The sequence below is a fragment of the Hemicordylus capensis genome, chromosome 4, assembly GCF_027244095.1.
Source record: "Hemicordylus capensis ecotype Gifberg chromosome 4, rHemCap1.1.pri, whole genome shotgun sequence".
Taxonomy (NCBI): domain Eukaryota; kingdom Metazoa; phylum Chordata; class Lepidosauria; order Squamata; family Cordylidae; genus Hemicordylus; species Hemicordylus capensis.
In genome coordinates this window covers 71,431,143-71,457,994 of record NC_069660.1, presented here as the reverse complement: position 1 = coordinate 71,457,994, position 26,852 = coordinate 71,431,143, and the positions used below count along the sequence as shown (strand labels likewise).

At 43.3% G+C, this 26,852-nt stretch overlaps 1 protein-coding gene and 1 long non-coding RNA gene across 7 annotated transcripts in view; one reads left to right on the top strand and one right to left on the bottom strand.

Moving 5' to 3' along the window:
* The window catches only part of CCND3 (cyclin D3), a 106,360-nt gene that overhangs the window by 23,793 nt on the left and 55,715 nt on the right, over positions 1-26,852 (bottom strand). The window contains exons 1-2 of one of the 6 annotated variants that reach the window (XM_053245303.1): positions 7,609-7,675; positions 3,642-3,857 (exon numbers count right to left, since the gene is read on the bottom strand). In XM_053245303.1, coding sequence (XP_053101278.1) covers positions 3,642-3,812 — 171 coding nt within the window. In that variant the 5' untranslated portion in view covers positions 3,813-3,857; positions 7,609-7,675. Of the gene's footprint in view, positions 1-3,641; positions 3,858-5,566; positions 5,590-6,127; positions 6,329-6,438; positions 6,847-7,608; positions 7,676-26,852 lie in introns of those variants that run through there. The other 5 variants (XM_053245306.1, XM_053245301.1, XM_053245304.1 and 2 more) reach the window with 5 other exon arrangements.
* On the top strand, positions 6,869-14,034 carry LOC128322960 (uncharacterized). Its single transcript, XR_008306109.1, has 2 exons — positions 6,869-7,991; positions 13,827-14,034. It is a non-coding gene; the product is annotated as an uncharacterized LOC128322960 (long non-coding RNA).

Genomic DNA, 26,852 nt, shown 5'->3' with positions numbered 1-26,852 from the left:
CCGTGAAGGGCGCATGCGCGCCACCAGCTCTTCCTGCTTTTAAGCTAGCTAGGACAACGACGGGGGCAGGGGCGGCAGGGAAGAACTCTGCCGCCCCAAGAACGTTTGGAAAAGCGCCAGTGCTGGAGGGAGAAGAGCGGCGGTGGGGTAAGTACTACCACCACCCCCTTAAAGACACACACTCCCCCCCCCCCGGCTGAACCGAACCCCCAGAATTCCGGACCGGTTTGGAGGCCTTGACAATGGCCTCCGAACCGAACCATGCACACTACTACTGTTTTCCAGAATTTTTTGGTCTGGCTACGTCCACTGCTAAATAGTTTTTGAAATATTAAAAGATTAACAAGCTTGACTTGTATTTTTCAGCTGATATTATGGTAAAGTTATCTGAAAGATGGGTGTCAGATGCTTGGACAGGGGGTGCAATTTCAGTGCTTGCCCTAGGCGCTATTTTCCCTAGATACGCCTCTGATGGCTTGAAGAGGGGTTTGGATAACTTCATGGAGGAAAGGTCTATCAACAGCTACTAGTTGCAGGACTACAGGCCTCTGGTGGGCCACTGTGTGAAACAGGATGCTGGACTAGATGGGCCTTGGACCTGATTCAGCAGGGCTGTTCTTATGACATTTACTTCCCATGTCACGAAGAAATACTGTTTTGCCTAGTTACTATCACCCCTTGCTTCTTTAAAATTATGGGCACTTCAAATAAATGACATCACTTAGCATCCTTACATGTGCATAGAGAGAGTCAAGGGAAAATTTTTAATTCCATATTTGCTCTTCTTAGTGATATAAATTCTATACTGTAGTGAAAAGTGCATGACCAGAAGTTTTGGATTAGCTAGGCAGCATTGGGGCCCTATTTAGTTGCAAAAAGACACATTTTAACTGATACAGCATTTTTGCTCAAGAAATATACGACTTAGAAACCTGAAAGCTTGATTTCAATCTGTTATCTTAACTGGCCCCCTCTGTTTGGTGATTTAAACCAGGATTTCAATTAATGGTTTAAATAGCCTTGATTTGAACCAATCCATCCTGCAGACATGAGCTGGTTGCTTTCTTTTGAAGAATGACCATTCTGTAGGAATTCCTCAAAGGGAAGACAACTTTCTTCCCCAATATGGGTTTATTCTAAATGGTCTCTCACTACGCTGAAAAGCAGCCTAGGTGAATCCTGGTATGCCTGGAGTTCACTACCTAAATTTGATATGAGGAGAGTATTAGAAGAATGCAAGCCAGCCCTTCACCTCTTCCCATCACTCCTGCTCATGCACCTCACCTTCCTGCCCACACCTTGACTGCACCTATCACCTCAAGACACTGTTATTAGACAAAAGCTTTGAGGCTAAGTGAATGTCTATGGCAAAGAAGCCCCCTTCTTTGTTCAGACAAGGAATGCCAGGTACCCTTCCATTCATTTTCCCAAGGGGAGAAAAAATCTCAAAATTTATTAAATGACAGACTATGTCTTGTTTAACTTCTTTGTTAAAAGGTTTATTATGGTCTCTAGAAATTCAGCATCACATTCCATCAAATGCCATAATCAGAAGACCCAGTGAAGATCTAGCAGTAGGAGGAATCTTCAACCTAGCCTTACATGTGTCTACTCAGAAGCATGTCCCACTCACTTTAATGAGACTTGTACCCAAGTAAGTCTCATGAGGCATTGGCATAGGTATGCAGCCTTAATCTCTGTAATGTCATTTTTCTTTGTTGAAATCACGTTTATCTTAAATTGATAGTTAAAAATAACTTTTCTGGTAAAACAGTCCTGATTTTGCTCTTGAAAACTCTACTATTCATATTATAAACTCTACTATTCATATGATAGTAGAGAAAACTCTACTATCCATATGATAACCTCATATGGGTGAGATCATCAGGAGATTTGGTGCTGGGTGTTATCAGTATGCTGACAACACCCAAACCTACTTCTCCTTTTCATCTTCATCATCAGGAAATGGCATTCAATCCCTAAATGCCTGCCTACAGGCAGTAATGGGCTGGATGAGGGATAACCAACTGAAACAGAATCCAAGCAAGATGGAGGTGCTTATTGTAGGGGTTCAGAATTTGAGGGATGAGTTAGACATTCCTGTGCTGAATGGGGTTGCACTGCCCTGGAAGGAGCAAGTACGCAGCTTGGGAGTCCTCCTGGACCCAGGCCTAACCTTGGTATCGCAGGTGGAGGCTATGGCTAGGAGTGCTTTCTATCAGCTTTGGCTGATTCTACAGCTGCATCCATTCCTTGAAGAGGATGACCTCAAAACAGTGGGGCATCTCCTGGTAACCTCCAGGATTGAGTACTGCAATGCGCTCTATGTGGGGCTGCCTTTGTATGTAGTTTGGAAACTTCAGTTAGTTCAAAATGCGGCAACCAGATTGTTCTCTGGGGCAAACTGGAGAGACCATATTATGCCTGTTGCACTGGCAGCCGATACGTTTCTGGGCACAATACAAAGTGCTGGTTATTACCTTTAAAGCCCTGAACGGCCTATGTCCGAGTTATCTTAGAGAGTGCCTTCTTCTGCACGATCCCCACCACACATTAAGGTCATCTGAGGAGATCTGTCTTCAGTTACCACCAACACATCTGGTGGTGACGCAGAGGCAAGCCCTCTCTGTAGCTGCTCGTGGGCTTTGGAAATCCGTAATCTGAGTTCATTATTGGCCTTCAGGAGAACCCTTAAGACCTGTCTGTTTGGCCTGGCCTTCCAGGGTTTTAAAACTGTTTTAAAACTGTAAAAGTTTGGCATGGTTTTCCAGGGTTTTAAAAATTGTTTTAATTATGTTTTTATAGTTTTTTATTTTAATTGTTAATTGGTTTTAGTTTTGTTTTAATGTAAACCATCCTGAGCCATTTTGGAAGGGAATAGAAATAGCACAGAAATCAACCAATCAAATAAATAAATTTCAGTCACTTGTATAGAGCAACAGTGGCTGTGACACTGGTGCAAGGTTAACACCAGTGCACCCATAATTAGCTGCACATTTTAGGCTAGTGCTTAGTCTGATAACTGGTGAATTGCCTACTAGCAGAGAAATGGTAAGTTCTAAAAGGGAGGTATTCTTATCCTGGATATGTTTATGCCTACAGTTGACCCTGCTAACTTAGAAATGCCCATGCTGCTGTTGTGTCTGCATTTTACCAGTGACAGTTCATTTTAAACCAGAACTGTCTTTCTCTACTAAAGCATTCTGTTAGTCCCAAACTTTCCAGAGCAACCAACCACAACAGGCAGTGCAGACAGCTCTTGGATTCAGAATAACTCCTAACCCAAACAGAAATGGTTAGTGAGGCCTCTTCAGGCACTGCATCCTCCATCATTCCTCATTCACCTTAAGGAAGGAAGAGATGGGCACAGCATTCTTCTCAAGATGACATGTTCACTAGGAACTCACTGGGTTAGAGACATGAAATCTCAGTGGAACTGTGCATGGAGCTATTCCAGTCAGGCAGAGACTGAAGAGTAAGGACAGGTACAGACAGCCATAGAAAGGTATCATGTATACCTGTGTATACAAGGAAAGCAAACATGATGCACAGGAAAAAACAACCATAATGCTGGTTGGTGGGTGAGTGGCAGCGAAAACAGACCTGTCAAATCGTACAGCTGAAAAGGGACAACCGCTTACCAGAACTTGGCTTGGTGTAATGGAATTGTCTGTATAAATGCAGAGTTTCTCCACAGTTAAAGGCATGGTCTCTCGCAGCTTGGAGGCCAGGAGCATACATACAGCCCCCAGAAGTTGCAAGTGGTTTTTGCGAGTAGGGACACAAGACAAGTAGAGATCCACATAATTCATGGCTAAGGGAAAAACCTCTTCTTCACACTTCTGCTCCTCACAAACCTGACAAAAACCAACAAAGGAGAGGAAGTTTATAAATAGGACAGTCATCCGCTCTAGCTTCTGTGAAAGCTTCAGCAATACTCATTAACAAAGTACTTTGTGCTTTTTTAGAAAGATGAAGCAGGATAGAGACTAAGGTGCTAAATGGGGGATCTGCAGATCAAGAAATAATTCCTTGTACTGCCACAGGCTTCCTTTGCAAACTTGGCTAAGTTATTGAATCATGCTTTCTCATCTGTCAATTGGTAACCATAGTTCTCTTCTTCATAGGGGGCTGCAAAAAAAACATAAAAGTCAACCCATGCAGATACTCAGATATTACAACAATCAGCCCTTAGAAAGAGTAAAAATGACACAGCATTTTGTTGATACTAACGTTTATTTTAAAACTCTATTTGATATAATGCTATACAATGTATTCCTTCATTTTTGTTCCTTGGATAGTAAAGCAATTTACTCTTCTGTAAAATGGGCATAATGATTTGTAACAGCCTCCCTTGAGACATTTGATTACTAGAGGCACCGAGCATCCAAATTCATTCATTTATTCAGGGCAGACTTTCTTGTAGTCAGTATTCACTGAAACCAGGCCAGAGATGTTTCAGATTCTGGAACACAGAATCAGTAGCTGGTTTTGAAAACTGTGTCTCACACCCAATGAGTAAGAGTCCAACTATTCCAACTCATCTTGCCCTGAACTGATCTGGCTACCAGAAGAACACTATGAACCCAACATTTTATGCCAGCACAAACTTCACTGAAATGAATGGTGCTTGCAGTCATCAAATTCTGACATTAACCAAGAACCATTTGTGGAACTAAAAAAGCCCCGACTTCTAGTCCCTCATTGGAAGCATTGACTAGACTGAATTACTAAGACATTGTCAATACTGAATCCATTATGTCAGCTTAATAATTAAAACATTGATGTTTTTCTTTTTGCAGAAGCCCATTATTCCTTTTTCCTAGCCTTCCCATGTTCTTTGAGTTATCAGCTGGGCAAGTTTTGTATAGTTTTGCTGTTCTCTGACTTTGCTCGCTAAATTCTGAATACTAATCATCAGTTTTATTTCTATATATTTTTAAATAAACCAGCCAAGCCTTGCAAGCAAGCCCACACGTGACTGTTGTTATCATGTGTGGCACATTGGCAGCTTAAAAGTTGGGGGGGGGTTATAATGGTTTCCCTGTCCTGTCCAAGTCAGCCCTAGTGGAGGTGATTCTTACCCATCCCAGGCAATCAGGTGAGTGCCTGTTTATGTGTCTGAATGAACTAGCTGAAACAAATCAACAACAGTAGATCTATCCTTTGGGGCAAGTGGCAATGTATATCAAATACTTTTTGAAATATCATTTTAAGAACAATCTCCCACACCAAGAAAAAGAAAGAACATTATTTGAATCCATACAACACTCCAATTTAGCATCATCATCTCAATTTTGACAGGCATCCTGTGCTTTTAACAGGCATAACCTGACAGGCATAAGGGCCCTACTGGGTCAGTCCAAAAGGTCCATCTAGTCCAGCATCCTGTTTCCCACAGCCAGAAATTCAACCAGTCATAAATTGTCATAAGTCATAAGTTTGGAACAGCTTTGATTGTTGAATTTCTGTTGTTGTACAGCCATAATAAAGGTAAATATCTTATTCTGGTTTCATGCCAATGCTCATCCACAATATTTATTTGACATACTAAGAAAACAATTACCTGACTTCAATCTTCAGGCCAATGTAATTGTTTAAAGAGATCAGATAGATCAAGGACCTTTTGGGGTCCCTTTCCTCCTCCCCATAACCTCTAGTTTTGAAAATTAGCAGAATGATCGGGATAAGTCTCTATCCTGAGTACAGCTGACTGGGGACCCCTAAAGGCTGTGCCACACATTGCCATGGAAGGCACATGCTGCCAGAATGCGGGGGTTTTTTTTGGCACCGAACCGACAGGGTGCCTTTTAGTTGCCCCTACACTGAGAAAACCATACTGGGGGGCGTACATAGGCCTCCTTTACATCTTCATTTTCCTTTTATTTTTTATTTTCTTTTACCAGATCATGACTCCTCCAGCCAGTCTCCCGCCTGGCCGGCTTGCCTATGTATTTTAATATGCATCCCTTTCTAGAGCCAGCAAACCCACTTTCCCCCTAGTACTGCTCCAAATAACCCCCACACCCTTCTCAAGAGAGACCGAAGCCCACAACTGATCTTACGCTCAGTTTCCCCACCAGATCAAAACTACTGAAGGCCTCGATTCTGTGCAGACTTTACTAACCTGAGAGTAAGTTCCCCTGAGTTCTACATGATTCGCTTCTGAGTAAGCATGCTTAGGATTGGAGGCTACATGACGCCAACAATCCTGAACAATTGGGCGAAAGTCCTATTGAAATCCATCGAACTCACTTCCGAATAAACATTATTTATTTTAATATATATATTTAAATATTTAAATTAAACAGACACACACACACAAAAACACCCCCCGCGGATTTATGAATGGGGAAGAGGAAAAGAGTTTGCTGCTAGCCCGGCTCGGAGCCCGGAGGGAGGAAGAGGGTGGGAGAGCAAGAGGACTCCGGCACAGACCTCTAACATCCAGAAAGCCAACATCTTCCGCATGTAGGGCTGGATCTCCTTCTGCACGCACTGGAAATAGGAGACGCGGGGGCTGTAGCGCTCCTCCTGGCTAAGCAGATTCTGCAGCACCCGCCGGTCCCTTAACAACTGCGGATCCCGCCTCGCTCGAATCACCCGCTCCACGCACAACAGTTCCATGTGTCCGGATCCGGAGCTGAGAATGGTGGGAGCGGATGGGGTTGGAAAGGGGGTCTGCAAGCGGGAGTGAAGGCCGATTGCGGGGAGGGAGGGGAGGACTCTCCTGCACTCACGGCCCGGCAGCAGGCTGGATCTCCCAGCAGCAGCACCGAGCGCAGCGAAGCAACCTCCCCTCCCCCTGGCCTGCGAGACTCCTCCAGCTCCCGGCTGCACTGACAGGAATGAATGTGCAGCAAGCGGAGCGGACCTTCGAAAAAGGCGGAGTCAAGCCCTGGATCCTCCTCCGAACAGGGAAAGGGGAAGGAGGGCGGATGATGTCGACGTCTGATGCCCCCTTCTAGGCGAGGCAGCTGCCATCATAGGGGGAGGAGAGTGCCTTAACCACTCCACCTCGTCAACTTTTCCTACCAGAATGTTCTTTGCAGCTCAGGCACGCTTGGCCAGCAAATCTGTGCCCTTCCAAACCCCTCTCTTCGTTATCATTTCGCGCCCTCTTGCTCCTTATGCTACGTTCTCTTAACCAGTTGTGGGGGCATCTTTCAAAGCTTCAGACTTTGCAGAAAGAGAGAAATCCCAAGGCGCTTGCTGCGTTGCTTTGGTATGAGACTGCAAACAATCCTGCAGGATTATAAGGCGCTTCCGTGTCAAAGAGCCTCTGGTTTCTCCAACTGAAATATCACAGCCATCCACTATAGTTCAAATGCAGGGTACATATAAATAAGATTCATACATTGGTAGCAGAGACATATCTAGACTTGCGGCACCAAAAAGATCAAGGCAACAGAAAATACTTAGATGGCCTCTAGCATTAATATGAGTCTATAGTCAATATAGGTTGGGTTTAGGGAAACATAAGAGTGAGGATTATTTTTTAAGGCTGCCATCTTGGGGATGGAGAGTGGCTGCAGCTTTGCATTTAGAAGCCCCTGGGGTTCAATTCCTGCCACTTCCAGGTAGCTGGGGAAAAACTTTGTGACCTACCCTGCATACCTGCTGATACCATAGTACCAGGCCTGCTCAACTTCGGCCCTCCTGCAGATGTTGGCCTACAATTCCCATAATCCCTGGCTATTTGCCACTGTGGCTGGGGATTGTGGGAGTTGTAGTCCAAAAACAGCTGGGGGGAGGCCCTAAATTGAGCAGGCCTGCAAGACAGTAGTGAGCTGGATGGACCAATGGTCTGTCTATAATGGGGATGGGGCCATAGTTCAGGAGTTGAGCATCTGCTTGGCTTGTAGAAGGTCCCGTACCCAATCACTGGCATCTCCAAATATGGCTGAGGAAAAATTCCTGTCAGAAGAGCTGCTGCCAGTCAGAGCAGACAATACTGAGTTAGATGGACCAACAGATTGACTCAACAGAAGGTAGCTACAGTACCTATAAAGCTTGCTCACACATATATTTTAATTCCGGTCATCTCCAGATAGAGTTTAAACATATACTGTATAACAGCAAACAAGTCCCCATGTTTTTCAATATAAATTATATCCAAGAAAGTGGGCTAAAAACCATGGCATAGAGCTGCGTCTTAAACATTTAATTGGAAACCATCTTAACTGAAATCAACATGGGATTTACTTGCAAGAAATGCATTTAGGTTTGGGATACTACTAGGATGTATGCATGTTGTAATCATGGCTGTATGCCACATAGTGTCCACAGATTAAGCACAGATTAGTACTCACTCCACAGATTAGCACTCACAAATAAAAATCAGAATTTTCTTCATGGTTATAAACTATTATCTTTTTAAAGGGGCTAGAATAAGCGTGGGCAATCTTGGCCCTCCAGCTGTTGTTGAACTACAGTTCCCACCATCCCCAGTCACAAATTGTGGATGATGGCAATTGTAGATCAACAATAGCTGCTAGATCAAACCAAAGGTCTACATAGTGCAGCATCCTCCTTGTCAAGAGGGGCGAACCAGATGCTTCTGAGAAACCACAACTGGGTTGGAAGGCAATAGCTTTTCCCTATTGGTTGCTCCTCTTCTGCAAGAGTCTTTTAAAACCATCTAAGCCAGTGGTCATCACCACAAGTTTTTATTTATTTTTATTTATTTACATTTTATATCCCGCTCTTCCTCCAAGGAGCCCAGAGCGGTGTACTGCATACTTATGTATCTCCTCACAAGAACCCTGTGAAGTAGGTTAGGCTGAGAGAGAAGTGACTGGCCCAGAGTCACCCAGCAAGTTTCATGGCTGAATGGGGTTTTGAACTCAGGTCTCCCCGGTCCTAGTCCAGCACTCTAACCAGTACACCACACTGGTTCATTTTACATTGTGTGCAGTTCATTTTGCATTGTGTGAAGTAAGACTTTTATTTGTCTGCTAACTTGTTTGAGTGATTATTCATAGAATTACAGAAAGTCAGAGTTGGAAGTGATCTTAGAGATCATCTAGTCCAACCCCCTGCCCAGTGCAGGAAACTGTGACAGTGTCCTAAACAGAAGGCTGTCCAGCCCCTGTTTGAAAACCTCTAGCAAAGGAGAGTCTAACACTGGACGAGACAGACTGTTTCACTGCCCTCACAGTTAGGAAATTCCTCCAAATGTCTAGCCTAAATCTGCTTCCTTGTAATTTCAATAAAATGGTTCTAGTTCTGCCCTCAGGAACAACAGAGAAGTCTGCCCCTTCCCAGGGGGGGCAGTTTCTCTCTATCCACTTTTCTCACACTGTTATTGGTTTTATAAGTCTCCATTCTTTCCCCACTAAATCATCTTTTTTGTTTCTTAACGGGGGGGAAAAACCCAGATGCTTTTGATTTTCCTCACAGGAAAGATTCTCCAGTCTCTTGGTCATGTTGGTTTCCCCTTTCTGCACTTTTTGCAGTTCTATTATATCCTTTTAGAGATGGTGGAACATGGGAACATAGGAAGCTGCCATATACTGAATCAGACCATAGGTCCATCTAGCTCAGTATTGTCTACACAGACTGGCAGCGGCTTCTCCAAGGTTGCAGGCAGGAATCTCTCTCAGCCCTATCTTGGAGATGCTTCCAGGGAAGGAACTTGGAACCTAGATGCTCTTCCCAGAGCAGCTCCATCCCCTGAGGGGGAATATCTTACAGTGCTCACACATCAAGTCTCTCATTCATAAGCAACCAGGACAGACCCTGCTTACTTGAGGGGACAAGTCATGCTTGCTACCACAAGACCAGCAATCCTCTCCTGGTGTTCTGGTAGTGACGAGAACAGTAGATGGTGCAATCCTGTGCACCCTATTTCAGATGTGCCCACACTAGGGATTTACATAAGGGCATATATATAATTTTATGTTATATAACTGATGGATAGTGTTATTTTCAGTCCCTTTCCTTTAATTTTTCTTTTTCACTGCTACTACACACTGAGTTGATGTTTTTATTGAGCTACCCACCATGATCCTGAGACCCCTTTCCTGGGTAGCTGCGTCTAGTTCAGGTCCCATGAGTATGTATGTATGTATGTATGTATGTATTTGATTTATATACCGCCCTTCCAAAATGGTTCAGGGCATATATGCCACATGGAGATCTTTGTTCTCTCAGCCTCATACTTACAGAGAACATTATTTGCCTTTTTGTTGTCCATTTGCCCAGTTTAGAGAGATCCTTTTGGAATTATTTGCAGCTTGCTTGGGTTTTCACCATTCCAAATAATTTGGTGTTATCTGCAAATTTGACTACTTCAGTGCTCACCCTTGCAGCAAATCATTTATTAAAGAGCCCCAGTCCCAGCACAGATCCTTGGGGAATCCATTGCTTAGTTACGTGCATTATAAAAACTCTCCGTTTATCCCTACCTTTTGTTTCCTATTCTTTAACCCATTACTGATCTATAAGGAATGGTGTGATAATGGCTGTTGTATTGTAGGCAAATACTGATCAAACTAACCCAGTTAAACTACACTGCTATGACCAAGCTCATTCTGTCTTGCATAGATTGTGTCACCTGGGAGCTCTAAACTAATTATTCAAGGGGGTCACCTTATTAGTGGGACAAATTGTACAACAATAGCCATATTAATTTGCAGCAGATAAGGAATTAAAAGCAGTGCCCCACCTTAGACTACAGGCCCTCTAAGATGCTAGCTGGTTTTCTGTGGCATCCCTCCTGTTGCAACAATAACATGTGTAGTGTTCTTCTCGGTCTAGACCAGAAGAACTTTTTAAAAGGCAGCTAATGTGTAAGACTTCAGAATTTGGATTTATTAGCAAATTTGATAATTCTCAGTGCTAAATGTGGTGATCAAAGTCTAGCCTGGACTTTGATGATGACAAACTTTGATGATGACAAAACTGGTTATTCTCACAGCCTCATAGAAATCCTAGTATCTAATAAGAAATTGTAGGGAGAATGGTAGAATACAATAACTGAGGCTGTTCTCTCAACCAGCCTAACCCAGCCTGGGGCAGCCCTGCCTGGGTTAGTCTGGATGTGAGAAGCAGCAGGATCCTTGTGGATCCCTCAGCTTCCCACTCATCTAACCCTCCTAAATAAACTGGCTGTTAGACAACGTTAAGGGTGCACTTGCACCTTTAACCTGGTTGCTGGGTATCGTATGTCTCCTCAGGCTGAGTTCAATCTGGGGAAACTCAGAGATGGGTGCATAGACAGCCCATCTGATAGGGGAATCCCCCAATGCAACGTGTATGCTGTGTGGTGCATTGTGGGATACCCGGAGGCCAGAATAACAAGTTCTGGCCCCAGATCCTTCCGACGTGCTCTGTGCTTCACAGAGCTGCATAGAGCAGGGCTGCCCATACGAGAGCACAGGGCACATTCCACCAACTTCAGCTTGTCTGTAGGGAAGGTAAGGTTTACTCTGCCTTTACCCAGCCCACCCATGCACTCTGGCCATTGTGAGAATCGCCTCATAGAATAATCACTGAAAAAATGTAAACATTCTAAGTAATATGAGCTGGGTTTCAAAACTCCAAAAAAAGTTTTGAATTAGAGTCTTGTGTCAAAAAGGGAGATTTTAGTAGCTGAGGTCACATTCAAAAATACATCTTTAATAGTTTTTACTTGAGTTTTAGAACTTTCCAATCTCTGTGGCAATGAAGTATTTGAAGAATGCATAAGAGACATGACTGTGTTCACCAGTGAAGACCCGGCAGTTGAATTTAAATGATGATTGCCTTCCATTCCACTTTTTGTGGCCAACAACTTTTAGTTTGTTCAACGGGCATCAAGTTCAACATCTGCAATGAAAATAGGCAGAGGCTGTGTTCTTAGGCAAACATTGGGAAACCAGAGCGCTGGATGCTCGTTCCTTAGGCTTTCTGGATCAAGTATTTTGAAACTGAAGACTGAGGCCACACACTAGACACAGTCATCTCCTACTCTCTCCAGGACTGGCTCTAGTTCAGCCTGGAATATTCTGAAGCTAAAGCAAGTGACACTTAGGGGAACAGAAAAGAGGAAAAAATAAGGTTTTTGCAAAACAGACAAAGTGTTCCTCCAGATGATGACTTGGCAAAACCATGGCATCCAAAGCCACATTATCAGGCTAAGATGGCAAATTACATATTCCAGAAACTCTGAAAAGCCTATTGAATGGGTGTCTGGAAGGGAAAGGATGTTAGGAAAACGAGCTTGTTCACTGATGACTAAGGATGGACAACTTCCTGGCTTTCCTGGCAGAGAACTTGGCAATAAGAAAAGGAAATTTCTGTTGATTTAAAACACACACACACACACACACACACACACACACACACACACACACCCCCGGGAGGGTTTCTAGCCATTCACCAACTATGTTTTTCTTTGATGAATCATAGAGAATGATCATATTTTTGGTATATGGATGTTGGGGAAAACAGTGGCCAACAGCAGTGAAGGCAATCAATTTTCACCAGATGGAGTGGCTGGCATCAAACTATCAATGACGAGAATGGCTGGAGGAATATATCAGCTGCCTCTCAAACAGAACAGAAACATTCTGGTCCAGTTAATGTATATCAGCCTGTTTTTGTGGACAGAGTTTGCATTTCTAATAACTGGAGAATCTGACACAATGGGACAGATTTTTCAGACTGAATGACCCCTCTATTCTGCCACAGTGTAAATACCACAAAGAACTACTGTGCAGTATTTTTTGTAAAATTGTTCAGACAGAAGGAGATCTTAATGGTAATTACATCAAGGCAGGATTCACTGTGCCAAAACAAATTATAACAGATATTAATTTACCCCCTGTAGATAACCCATAATTTAAGCCCATTTGTAAAGAGAAACAAGTGATTCAGCCTACAATAAAACCAAAATATGATATATCATTTTCAGAAGTCCCTATGCCTGCAGGTAACCAATTAGCAAAAGACTGCACAATCAAATCCACTTTGCAGAGAAGGATAACCTCACACAGACATATACATCAGGTTAGCATCTAATGTAATCTAGTAGGAGATCAGTGTATCCCTTTTCAGATATTATATTGTACATGCATACAGATGTCGGTATTCATGTGCATGTTTTTGTGTGAATGACTGCACATGTGTTCAGTTTAAAAGTGAACCTGGGTTTAGGCCCCCTCAAGTGCGGATACTGGTAGGAAGTGTACTACTGTATGTGCACTAAACACCATGCATATCTGTATGTGTATACACAGTACACAGACTGTATGTGTGTTGAACATGACATGTGAATAGAGCTTCTGAGTCCTATTGAAGTAACACTAAACAAGTATGAGAGTTAAACCAGTCTTTCTCCTTAATATTAGGGCATCTAGTATGCAGTACACTGACTTGATGCACAACTTGAGCCCTCCTCTGTAGCCATAGCCCTCATAGATGCTCAGTCTAGCTCAGAAGTTCCCAACCTTAGATTCTCAAACATCATTAGACTACAGCACCCATGAACCCTAGCCACAATGGCCAATCATAACTACAACATTTAGAGTTGGAAATACCCTAGAACTGATACCCTAGTCCAACAACATATGGGGACCCAAGGCTGCGAACCAATATTCTCTCTAGTTTTTTTTATCTGTGTGCAAAATGAGTTTTGTTCTGGGCGGCAGTACCAAGGCAGTGTGTGCGCGCATGTGCATTCAAAGTAGGGCCTTCCTGATTCAACCTGAGCGGGATCTAAAATTGACTGAGTGGACATACACACATGCACATGCCTTAGAGGGAACACAGCTAGGAACCCCTGCTCTAAATTAGAAAACTAGTTGCCACTGTTTTTCTTTCTTTGTTTGTTTTGTCTACAGGAATAAAACCAGCTATGTGCACTGCAAATGAAAGTTTCTGATGCCAGACCTGTGCCTGCACTTAAATATGCATCCATCCACACAAAATGTGGCAATGAAAAATGACTCTCACCAGGGATATGCATATCTCTAGCTGAGGCGTGTGTTGTGATTAAAGGGCTACACACCCCTTTGTGATTAAAGGTGTGATTAAAGGATTGTGATTAAAGGGGTGTGTGTGTGTGTGTGTGTGTGTGTGTGTGTGTGTGTGTGTGTGTTGATTAAAGGGCTAGAAAGGATGATTCTTACTGATCATCCTTTCAGTAAGAAAGATGATCAGTTTTGTCTAAGTTGTGTTGCTCACAGAGACCCAATCTAAACTGGAAAGCAAAGCTGGGAGTATCCATAGCTGGGTTTTATGGCCTCCTGGAGGAAGGAACAACAGAGCTTCTCCAAAAGCACGTTGCTCAACCACTTGCCTGAATACAAGTCTTTGGACCAGAGGACAAAAATCCCTACTTTAGAGAAAAGGAAGAAAAACCATCTAGAACATCAAAGAGAAGAAATACAGATTTCTTAACCACTGAGATCTACAACTTTAAACATGAATCTAAATGGCAGCCATGTTCTTTAGAAAATGTGTTTCGAGATAGTTGTTCATGAGGCTCTCAAGGTCCAGACCATTTTCTTCCTTCCTTGTCAAAGTATGACTAAAACATCATTAGTGATGTCATAATGAAACCTTGGTATATCAAGAGGGACATGAAAACCTAGCCCACACAAAATCAGAATCATAACTACAAAGTCTAGGGTAGGAAATACCCTAGATGACAATTAAAAACAGGTAATTTTGTAATGTACTTTATAATTTTCCACTTTTGACACAGGATCACAAAATGTGCACACAGATCAATGAAATACACTTTCCAACTCAACTCAAATTCCTTTTCTAGTTAGCTAATAATGTAACAAACAATGTTGGAGTATCACCTACTTCCTAAGTCAACAACCCTTGCAGACTGGGACCAACAGTTAACTGGATCAATTCCAGTTAGTTAAGAACTATTTACTGCCTGTAATTTGGGCTGTCCAATGTCATGGAATACACAACACCGAGAGCTGTAGATAGAGTGGCATAGGAAGCAGTTTTGTACTGGCTTGCCTGACATGCTAAGACATGCTGAGGACTAGCCTGCACCACAAAATCCTGTTGAACATTTCAATTGTTGGCAGAGGCGTATCTAGGAAAAATAGTGCCTAGGGCAAGCACTGAAATTGCGCCCCCTGTCCAAACATCTGACACCCATCTTTCAGATAACTTTACCATAATATCAGCTGAAAAACACAAGTCAAGCTCGTTAATCTTTTAATATTTCAAAAACTATTTAGCAGTGGACATAGCCAGACCAAAAAATGCTGGGAAACTACACATTTCAGTATGCTGGGGCTCATAAAATACCCAAATACTATGTGGAGGTGTACTTGGAAAACTAAACAGAAGTGCCTGTCTAATTCTCTACTATGCATTGTAGCATCATTATTATATAAGTTTTAAAAATAAATGGAGAATTTGACTTTTCCCAGATACTCTGAAAATAATTAAAGGATATGTAGAGTAAACTGTGTCACTGCTTGGAATATATTCTAATATTTCAGAAAGACAGTTAAAATGAGAGAAAGAGAGCAAGAAACTCCCAGTGGGCCTTAATACTAAGGATCTCACACTGATTCAAAGACAAACTCATCATAAACAGCCATATTATTAAGATATCACATTTACTGTAAGTGGAACCACCATGGTGTGTGGAGCCAGCATGGTGTAGTGGTTAGAGTGCTGGACTAGGACCAGGGAGACCTGAGTTCAAATCCCCATTCAGCCAGGAGACTAGCTGGGTGACTCTGGGCCAGTCACTTCTCTCTCAGCCTAACCTACTTCACAAGGTTGTTATGAGGAGAAACTTAAGTATGTAGTACACTGCTCTGGGCTCCTTGGAGGAAGAGCGGGATATAAATGTAAAAATAAAATAAAATAAAACTCACTTATCACAAGAAGCAAAGTAAGAACAAATGAATACAATCTTAGCTCATAAGCTTCAGCTCAGTATTCACAAGCCCTGATTCTCTGTACATAGTGCCACACTGAATACGTGTACAGTGACTTATATTATATTTAAAAAATTTAAAATTTTTTACCTGTAGCCCCTTCAAGGGGCTTCCTAAAAGCTGTGGGGGGGGGGGTTTGCAAAGGTTCTCCTTCCCCCCGCTGGCCTCTAGGGCCTCACAGGGACCATTTGAGCATGTGCGGTGGCCATTTTTAAAAATAGTTTGTTTTTTAAAAATGGCTGCTGAAAACAAAATGGCCACCGCACATGCTCAAATGGCCTCTGCGAGGCCTGGCGGGCCCCGTTCTCCATGGCAATTTAATTTTTTTAAAAATTTTTTAAAAATGGCGCCCCCTTCAAGTGGCGCCCGGGGCATATGCCCTGCCTGCCCTACCATAGATACGCCCCTGATTGTTGGGCAACTAGCATGTCTGGATCCTGTTAGACAATGTAGCCTGCATGAACTGTCTTTTTCATTCCTATAATTCCTCCTTAGTCTGTATATGTGTGAACAAACACATTTGCACAGACATCATAAGTATTTCCTCCCAAAGAAAATGACTCTGCAGTGGTTGATTGGAACTTTCATGCAGTCTGAGACCAAAAACAGATTGCACCCATTTTATTGAAAACCCGAGGCCAGGATTATTATTATTTTAACTGTGAGCTCATGATCAGTGAGCAGAAACAGAAGGTACTCCACAGTTATATAAACATATATTGAATGTGATCTACTTCCTAATATTTTGTCTACTGTTTCAGTAAGAGCCAAATCCCAAAACACTTTCCTACCGTTTAAGGTGTCTAAGGGTGCAACTACACATTCCACTACAATCTTGTTCTTAAAACCTTGTCCACTATTTAACCTGTGTAAAGCAGCCTCAGTAGAGAACATTTGTGGGGAGAAGCAGCTGGTGGGAGGAATGCTTTACCCTTCTCCCATCTGCTATCTTTCCCTGCTCTTTGCCCCTTTCATAGCTGCATTTGCTCTAACCAGCATTCTAGACCCCTATTTGTGATGCTACAGCCAAGTTTCCTGTTTCTGAAATTAAAGAGAAATGGCATGGTAGAAACATGTCTCAGCTGATTGTAGACTAATGACAGATAATAAACCAATTATGCAGATGCAGACCACAAAAAGTAATATACAGTATATTCTCCATGCAATAAGTACAGAGTGGTCCTGCAACCCACTTTTGCTACAGTCTTGTGCAAATAACCTTCCTAAGTAAGATCTTACTTCTCAGTGCTTTGCTTTAATCTATTCCTCCTTCACTTTGCTTCTAGTCCCCATAGTTTTGTTGGGTGGAAGCTTAGAAATGACTACCATTAAAGACTTGGGAATTGGGAGATAGCATTTTAATTTTTTTTTTAATGCAAGTCTCATTAACGTTTATGTCCACTGCATCACACTTTGAGTCATGGAGAGCCATGTCTTTTGAAAATATTCACAAGAACATGTGGATCACTGAGTCACACTTCTGTTCCAAGACACTCCTGTACGTTACTAGGTACTTTCATATGAAGCCCTCTGTATGGTCCTCAAAAGAGCTATAAAGCATTCACAATGTTCAGAGAAGTTAATAAACATCTGCAAGGTGGTGGTTTCAAATAAACCAAGGCTGATTTTCATCAGCTAAATGTTTAGTATAATAATCTCTCTATGCACACCAGTGGTGGGGGGTGGGGAAGGATAGATTTGCTCACCAACTCACAGTTTTTCAGATAAAACCACAGACAAATGGAGCATTCCTTTAAAAAAAAAGACCCAGTCTTGGTATTCTTGGCCCTTTAGGGTTATTCTGCTGTCCATTGTATATCATGCTTCTATGTCCTCACAAAGACTCAAAACATTTTATTATAATGTTACACACCTACCCTTTATCTTAAGCATCTATTCTAATGCACATGAAAACATCATATACTGAAGTGTTTATGTTTTGGTGCACTCCTGCATTAATTAGGAGTACAGCAAAAGTACATTCAAAAGAACACTTCCCATAGGAAAATTGTAGGGTAATCTACCCCAAAGCTAAACTCAGTATAATAGAAAGAAATATGATCACATCACAATTATCTGAGGTTTCCAAAGAACCTTGTAAACATCTCTAGGAACTGCTTTTTGCTCTGTTCTTCATGAAGAATTTTGTCTCAAATAAATTCAGTATCAGAACCCCCATAAATGCAAACAGATTTACAGCCTGATCCTGTGCATGTTTGCTTGGACATAAGTTCTACTATATGCAATGGAGCTGGCTCCCCTGTAATAGTGCATGAATTGCAGCCTCAGGATTTTGCACATGTAAAATGCACCAGTAGAAGGTGTCTTTGGGTATTTTTGCCCCCTTTTAGCGGTTGGTTAAATATTTTGATGGATGCTTTGACATGCTTGGCTTCAGAGTGCAGAACATTCCTCCTGGTGCTCATTCTGCAAAAGTACTATCGGCAGTAGAATGAGAATCACATTTATTTTGCAGACTGCCAACAACTTGGTTCAAGGCAAAATGTCTCTTGTAGGGATACTGCATTTTCCCAGCATTCAAAGTTGTATATTCTGTTACTGAGAAAACAAGATTCATTCTTCAGATAGCTCAGCTAGTAGCTACCGCTTTTGTAATTGCTATGTGGAAAGCAATGGCACAAATTACTGGACACTGATATTAAAAAAACACAACTTATTTATTTTCTAGATTGCTAGTGCCTGAAATGGCATTGGTGATGGTGCCTGGGGCAAAACCTTGCATTGGGTCCCACACGATGTTGGGCACCCATGAACCCCAAGCTTAGTGACAGTGACAACAGGCAGCAGGCAATGATGGCTCCTCCCGCCCTCTCCACTAATGAATAGAGAAGGAAGGAATGGCAGCAACACCTTCCCCTCCCATCTTGGACAGGTGGGAAGAAAAACTGCTGCTTTCCCCTCATTTGCCTATGGAGAAGAATAGGAGTTGCTGCAGCAGCTCTTTTAGCAATGGTGTCAATTCCTCCACATCCTCTCCACTGGCCAATGGGCTTTCAAATGCCCTGCATCCTTGCAGGAACCTTTGGAAGAAAGCCCTCTGGCAAGAGGGGAGGGTGGAAACAGGAGGAGGAGGAGGAGCTGCTGCCCAGATACTTGGGCAGCAGCTCCTCCTTCTCCCACCAGCTATTGGCTCCACAACAGCAAATAGAAGTGTCCCTTAAAGGCCCCATGTAAAGGCCTCTGGGGGGTGCTCCCATTTGTAAATAGGGGTGCCAGGCACAGTGATGATGCAAGTATCTTGGCTGACTTGAGCCACTGCTGGTACTGAGGTACTTGAGCCACCTTTTGGTACTGAGGGTTTCAGGAATCGGCCTGGCCAGATGGCATGGGTCCTCAGCTGTTGTTTGATCTAGGTGATCTCTGGTTGATTGGTAACAAGCACTTCTCAGACAATAAAGGAACATAAGAAGCTGCCATATACTGAGTCAGACCATTGATCTATCTAGCTCAATACTGTCTTCACAGACTGGCAGCAGCTTCTCCAAGGTTGCAGGCAGGAATCTCTCTCAGCCCTATCTTGGAGAAGCCAAGGAGGGAACTTGGAACCTTCTGCTCTTCCCAGAGCGGCTCAATCCTCTGAGAGGAATATCTTACAGTGCTCACACATCAAGTCTCCCATTTAAATGCAACCAGGGTGGACCCTACTTAGCTGGGGGGGGGGGACAAGTCATGCTTGCTACCACAAGATCAGCACTTCTCCTGTGGAAGGAGGACAAGGTGGTTTCTCCTGTGACACCTGTGGAAATGCTCTTCTTTAAATCCTCCAAGCTTTTAAAATAAGCTTATTACTTGTTTACAGTTTTTGTCAAACTAGAAGGGCATGCAAAAATATAAGAACAGATGGGGCACAATCCAGTTCACTGTAGGCACAGCACCTGATCGCAAAGGATCCTGAGGATCATCAGAGCCCTCTTTTCCTGTCTCTCCCCAACCCAGTGCAGGCACTTGAAACAGGGCTTCATGGAGACCTATTGTCATTCTCTGATCAAGGTGCCAGTGAGCTCTGTCCATAATTTAGGAAAAAAATTATCATGCATTGCTGATCCAAAAGAAAAATGCACAAAGTAGTATGGAACAACAAAACAAGAGCAACAATGTAAATAGCTATAACATTGTAAATTTTAAGGGCTTTAGAGCCCATTTTTGTAGACCACTTGAAAATTGCTTTGGGTCTCAGTGGACCACTTAAATCAACTTTTTTTTTGTTCTAAAAACTGAAGCAAGTAATGCACAAAAATAAAAATAAAAAGTGCAGGGCAAATCACAGATATTCTCAGCTGTTGTGCAACCTTTTTGCAGAAGAGAGCTCGCAGACCACTGGTGGTACACAGACAACAGTTTGAGAAGCTCTGTTTTAGAGGATGAGCACCCCGCTCCGGGTATTACTCCATAAGAACAGCCCTGCTGGATCAGGTCCAAGGTCTAGCTAGTCCAGAATCTTGTTACTCACAGTGGCCCACCAGATGCCTCTGAGAAGTCCGTGGGCAAGAGCTGAGAGCATGCCCTTTCTTCTGCTCCTCTGCTTGCTCTCTTTTCTGCTGCTCCCTGCAATTGGTATTTAGACGCTTCTTGCCTCTGAGGCTGGAGGTAGTCTATAGCCCTCAGACCAGTAGCCATTGATAGACCTGTTCTCCATGAATATATCTAAACCCCTCTTAAAGCCATCCAGGCTGGTGGCTGTTACCACATCTTATGGCAGAGAATTCTGTAGGTTAATTATGCATTGTGTGAAAAAGTACTTCCTTTTGTTGGTTCTAGATTTCTTGGCAATCAAGATTCATGGGATGACCCCTGGTTCTAGTGTTATGAGAGAGGGAGAAAAAATTCTCTCTCTCTTCTCCACAACATGCATGCTTTTGCAGACCTCTATCATGTCTCCCCACAGTCGTCTTTTTTCTAAACTAAAAAGCCCCAGGTGTTGTAGCCTTGCCTCGTAAAGAAGGTGCTCTAGGCCCCTGATCATCTTGGTTGCCCTCTTTTGCATCTTCTCCAGTTCTATAATGTCCTTTCTGAGGTATAGTGACCAGAACTATACACAGTATGCCGAATGCGGCTGCACCATAGTTTTGTATAAGGGCATTATAATATTAGGAGTTTTATTTTCAGTCCCCTTCCTAATGATCCCCAGCATAGAATTGGCCTTTTTCACAGCAGCCGCACATTGAGTCGACACGTTCAACGAGCTGTCCCTCACGACCCCAAGATCCCTCTCCTGGTCAGTCACTGACAGCCCAGACCCCATAAACATCTAGTCTTTAAGCCAGGGGCATAGCAAGCCAGGCAGCAGTCCAGGGACAGACCTTCACTGCCCCATTTCTCTCCCCCACCACACTGTTTTTCTCCTCGCTGCTCCCATCACCAGCAGGGCAGCATTCCTTCCACTTGCTGCCACTTCATTCCTGCCTCCGACTATGGAGGCTGGACGTGCAGGGCTGCACTGGCCACTTCTCATGGCCAGTAAGAGTAAGGAAAGCCAGTGGCAGCCTCCTTCAACCCATGGAGTGCTTGCTTCACACTAGCTGGATGAAAGGAAGCATCCAGCCAGCGTAAAGCAAACACTTTGCAGGCTGGAGAGGGCAAGGGGGCTGCCGGGATGTCTTCCCTACACGCCTGGCCTCTGCGATGAGGAGGGGAAGTGTGACAGGGGGAGGAACAAGATAGCAGTGTGGGGAAAACATCACCATGCTGCAGCGGGAGGGGGCATAAGTGTAATAAGGTAAATGCAGCAGGATGACAAGGGGCACCCTGGGGTGGGGGGTGCCTTGGAGGCCCTCCAACTACCACCATCACCACCCGGCCCAGGGATGCTCGGACCTCCTTGCTCCATTGCCCCTACGCCCCTGCTTGAAGCAAATGCTAACAAGGCTGCCCAACCCCCCAACCAATGCCTTGTTATTTTGTGAACATTTGCTGCTACTTTCTTTCCTTTAAAATAATAATAATAATAATTTTGGTCAGGCTGTGCACTCTTCCTCTCCACCACTGCATTGCCCATCTCATATTTGCAAGGTATGATGTAATATCCCTACATTGTTATTTTGACAGCTTGGTTGCGGTGTTGCGCTGATGTAGCAATCAGTATGCCTCATCCTCAGTACTGAACTGCAGATCTTCGAACTGAATTATACAACTTGAGAACTGCAAGAAGCTCGCTGCATAAGAAATCATTTCAGGTCATGCACAGAACGAATGCAGTGAGAGAGCAGACTAATAGGTGGTGAAACCCTCAGGGACATATTTTAGGGTGGCACAAAGGGCTTGCCTTCTTGGGGAAGGGGATGCCATCAACAATTGCCACTTCCCAGCTGTACTGGGGCAGTTAGTTGGGGAAGCTCTATTAGGCTGCTCTCTCACTGCTCTATATGTCAGCCATTGTTTTCTCTCTCTAGAGAAGACGTGGGCTGACTTTCGGATTGGAGCAGGCCCCCCCCCCCCCACTGTACTCCAGCATTCTTTTCAAGAATCTCAGTAGCCAACAGGCACAAGGCAGCTCATCAGAAACCGATCCGTGGTCCATGATCTACCTGTTACTCATCCTTGCTGTACAACATTTGCAAAATAAGATAAATTAAGCTAGAAACTGTAAAAGCTGAATGAGGGCTGGAAAGCCCCTTACGGAGTTTATTTTTAGTGAATTCTAAGGGAGCTCTCTGAGATTGGTTGCAGTTTATTCAAATAGAGAAACAGCTCTCAAATAAAGATACATTTAAATAATAGGCTCTGGTCAATCCACCTTTGCTTTTTGTCTCCTGGGCATCAGAATCAGATTATTTAGCTTTTACCTACAAAAAAAGCAGGAACTGGCATGTGCCCATCATTTTTTAATTGCAGTTGTAGAAGGAAGCTCCTCTTTCAACTTCCACTTTTCAGTGCTTACAGTCCCAACCCTCCCAACAATGTTTACTCAGAAGTAAGTGCTTCTGATTTCAGTAGGGCTCACTTGCAAGTAAGTATGTGTAAGACTGCAGGTCCTTTCCACACAAACAATGTTTTTTTGCAATATGTTGCACTGGTTTCTCAGTTGTTGTGCACACTCTTCAGGACTCCTCTAGCAGAAAATAAAAAATGGCTTGGTTGGCTTCAATTTACTTTTTACGTTTTGGTAAAAGCTAGAATATTGGGCAAGATGCAATTTAAAAACAAAAGCAGCAGCAGTATTTTCACTGAGTGCTCGTGCTTCAACTGTGTAGCTTAGCATTCATGCACTAAGGAGGTAGGTTTTTGTGGTGAGCTGCATAACCTGCCCATTCAATATTTTTTCCTTAGGTTTGGTATTGGGTGCTTTTGTAAAATTAACTAGGTTTTTGAGTGAGTGTGTGTGAAATGACCTTTCCCCTATTGATGCCTCAGGCTGATCCACCAGACTCTACCAGCCTTCGCACCAAAGCCCACTAGCTAGACCCCATCCCTGGCCCACTAGAAACTCATCAAATTCTGCCTTGATTCACCGAAACGTGCTCCTTGCTTTGCCTACCTGCTATCACCTAGAAGTTTTTCACACCTGGCTTTTATTTCACATCTCCTCCAGAATGGAGGTGGGGTGTTCACATATCGGCCAAATTTACTCCAAAGTCCCTGTGAGCTATCGGGGAGTATTTAACATACAATTTGGGTTTTTCATTGCATGTTAGAGTATAGCCTGATTTATATCTGGGGTTAAAAAATCAACTTTTTGCATTGGTGTTTTGGGGCAACTTCGAACTCGCAGTAAACCCACGGTAAAGCCTGCTGTCTGGGAAAACTCCTAGTGCAACAGCCTGACCAGGTATTTTTAAAATTGCAAGTTGTCAACTCTTTCTGTGCTTCCTGCAGAAATCCATAATTTGAATTCTTTATTGGCATTTAGGAGAGTCCTAAAGACCTACCTGTTTGGCCTGGCCTTCCAGGGTTTTTAAATTGTTTTAAAGGGTTTTCAATGTGTCTGTCGGGTTTTTATAAGGTTTTGAATTGTTTTATTTTTAGCTGTTTTATTGTATTTTTAAATTTTTATTCCTGATCATTGATTGATTTTAACTGTTTTATGATATTTGTAAACCGCCCTGAGCTATTCTGTAAGGACAGTCTAAAAATTGAATGAATAAATAAATAAATAAATAATATTAACATCAGTATGCAATCATTGAACACACACTGCAATCCTATACATGTTTACTCAGAAGTAAGAGCTACTGAGTGCAATGAGGTTTTCTCTCCAGGAAGTGAAAGATTTCAGCTTTAGCCTTCAAATATGATTATTTAGACAAAATTGAAACTGCCTTTCCACAAAAAAATCACAAAGCAGCTTACATAGCAGAGAAATGGGGTGGGGGGAAGTTCCCTGTTTTAAAGAGGTTCATAATCTAAATTAAACACACACATAATATGAACAGCCACCACTGGAAAATACACTATGCAGGGTTGCTATTCCTTTGGAAAGAACATTATCCCCTTTGTCATCCAGTAGCAGTCAGTGACTCTGGAGCATCAACTCGGAATCATACGGGCTGAAGCTGGAGCCTACCCGAGATGAGTGGTCAGTCAGGCTTCTGATCCCTCAGGCACAGAAGGGAATGGGGAGGAATGCAGGCACTATGAAGATTCTGAATTAATCAGGCCTGGTACCAGTTCTAGGAACCTCAGCCTTAGCCTGCCTAGCAGAGTTATACCTTCTGACCGCTGCATTTCAGGTTTGAGCTCTGGCAGTGGCTCCTACAGGACCTGGACTGGAAACTCCCCATCCCAAGCCTGGATTTTAGTATGTTCACCCACAGCACTGGCCTAGCCCTGACAGCAGCCACACTCAACACAGCAGGACAGGCCAATGCTGTGGGTCTATTTGATCCTATGAGCTGCTGCACTGAGCAAGTAATTTATACAGTCTCTCAGTGGCATCTCAGTGCTAGCACCAGCACAGGAGCAACCAGTGGCACCTCTGAATCAGCAGCTGCCCATTTGTTGTTTTGCACAGGGATACTTAGGCATGCCATGAGAAGGAGGGAGCAAAGCTTATGTTCCCCCTTGCAAAGCAGCCTCTGGGATGCAGAAAGCTGTAGGGGCCTACCACAAATATGTGCCAGCCACTCTTTGTAGTACAGTAGGGCTGCTCAGCTTTGGCCCTCCTACAGATGTTGGTCTACAACTCCCACAATAGCTGGCTGCGGGCCGCTGTGGCTGGAGATTATGGGAGTTGTAGTCCAGAAACAGCTCTGTGGAGGGAGGGGCAAAGCTGAGTAGGCCCGTAGTATAGCTTGGGGTGTGGGGCTAGTTCTGCCGCCGCCTGGCTTGGCAGACACTGGACTGCTCTTTAACCACATCAACACTTGTCACTGATTGTGCTAAAACAGTTAAAACCTCATGCCACCACCAGCTCCTTATGCACCATTGCTGGCTTGCTTCGCCTTTGTGGATTGGTGACATGACATCCTGCTATAGATACTGTGGGTGGCAGGACGTAGCACAGTCCATGATCAAGTGAAAGAAGAAACAGAACAGTGCAATCAGCAATATAGGAACTGTGGCCACAGTCATTGTAAAAGCAGTGTGTGAATCTCAGCCAAGAAGGTAGAGAGTGGGAGGGAAACGTCTGATAGGCTAAGAGCTTTCATTTCCCAGGCTTCACCTCAGAATATGAACTGGACTGAAAGCAGACAGTTTTTTAGAGCATAATCCTATGCATGTTCAATCAGACAGAAGTACCACTAAATTCAGGGGATATTATGCCCAAATTAGTGTGCAAAAGGTTGCAACCATGACTGAGGCACTTCTATACTTTTCCATTTTCCCTTCCACTGCTAACACAATTTGTTCCCTAATCAATCAATCAATCAATCAATCAATCATATTTTTATGCCACCTGATATATACATCACTAGGCGATGTACAAAATTTAAAACAATATAAAAGTCACAGATTAAAATCCACAAAACACAATTAAAACAATAGCATAAAAACAAATTATTAAAACAATTAGTAAAGCAAATAATTAAAATTAATTATTAAAATTAAAAGCCTGCGAGAACAGGTGAGTCTTGAGGGTCTTCCTGAAAACAAACAGAGAAGGAGATCCTCTTATTTCAGTGGGGAACATATTCCAAAGCCCTGGGGCAGCCACAAAGAAAGCCCGGCCCCGGGTTGCCACCAGACGAGCCGGTGGCAACTGTAACTGGACCTCTCCAGAAGTTCATAACAAGCCACAGGGTTCATGACAAAGAATGAACTCTCTTTAAAACCCTGGGCCCAAGCCGTTAAAGGCATTATAGGTAATAACCAGCACTTTGTATTATACCTGGAAACATATCGGCAGCCAGTGCAGTTCTTTTAAAATTGGTGTGATATGGTCCCTTTGTGTTGTCCTGGAGACCAATCTGGCTGACGCATTCTGTATCAATTGTAGTTTCCAGACTATGTACAAAGGCAGCCCCATGTAGAGTGCATTACAGTAGTCAAGCCAGGAGGTTAAGAGCATATGTACCCCTGTTTTAAGGTCATTTACCTCCAGAAATAGACACAGCTGATATATCAGCCAAAGTTGATAAAAAGTGCTCCTGGCCATTGCCTCAACCTGAGAAACCAGGGAGAGCTTTAGGTCCAGGTACACTCCCAAGCTATGTACCAGATCTTTCAGGGGGAGTGTAACCACATCCCGAACAGGCAGATCTAAACCATCTCTCAGGTCCTGCCCCCACCCCAGTCAGTACCACCATCTTATTTGGATTCAATTTCAGTTTGTTATCCCTCATCCAGCCCATTACCTCCTCCAGACAAGCATTTAGGGAAGATATGCCATTTCCTGATGAGGTCAGCATGGAGAAGTAGATCTGGGTATCATCAGCATATTGATAACACCCAGTACCAAACCGCCTGATGATCTCTCCCAGCGGTTTCATGTAGATGTTAAAAAGCATTGGAGACAGTATGGAGCCTTGTGGAACTCCACACTTCGGC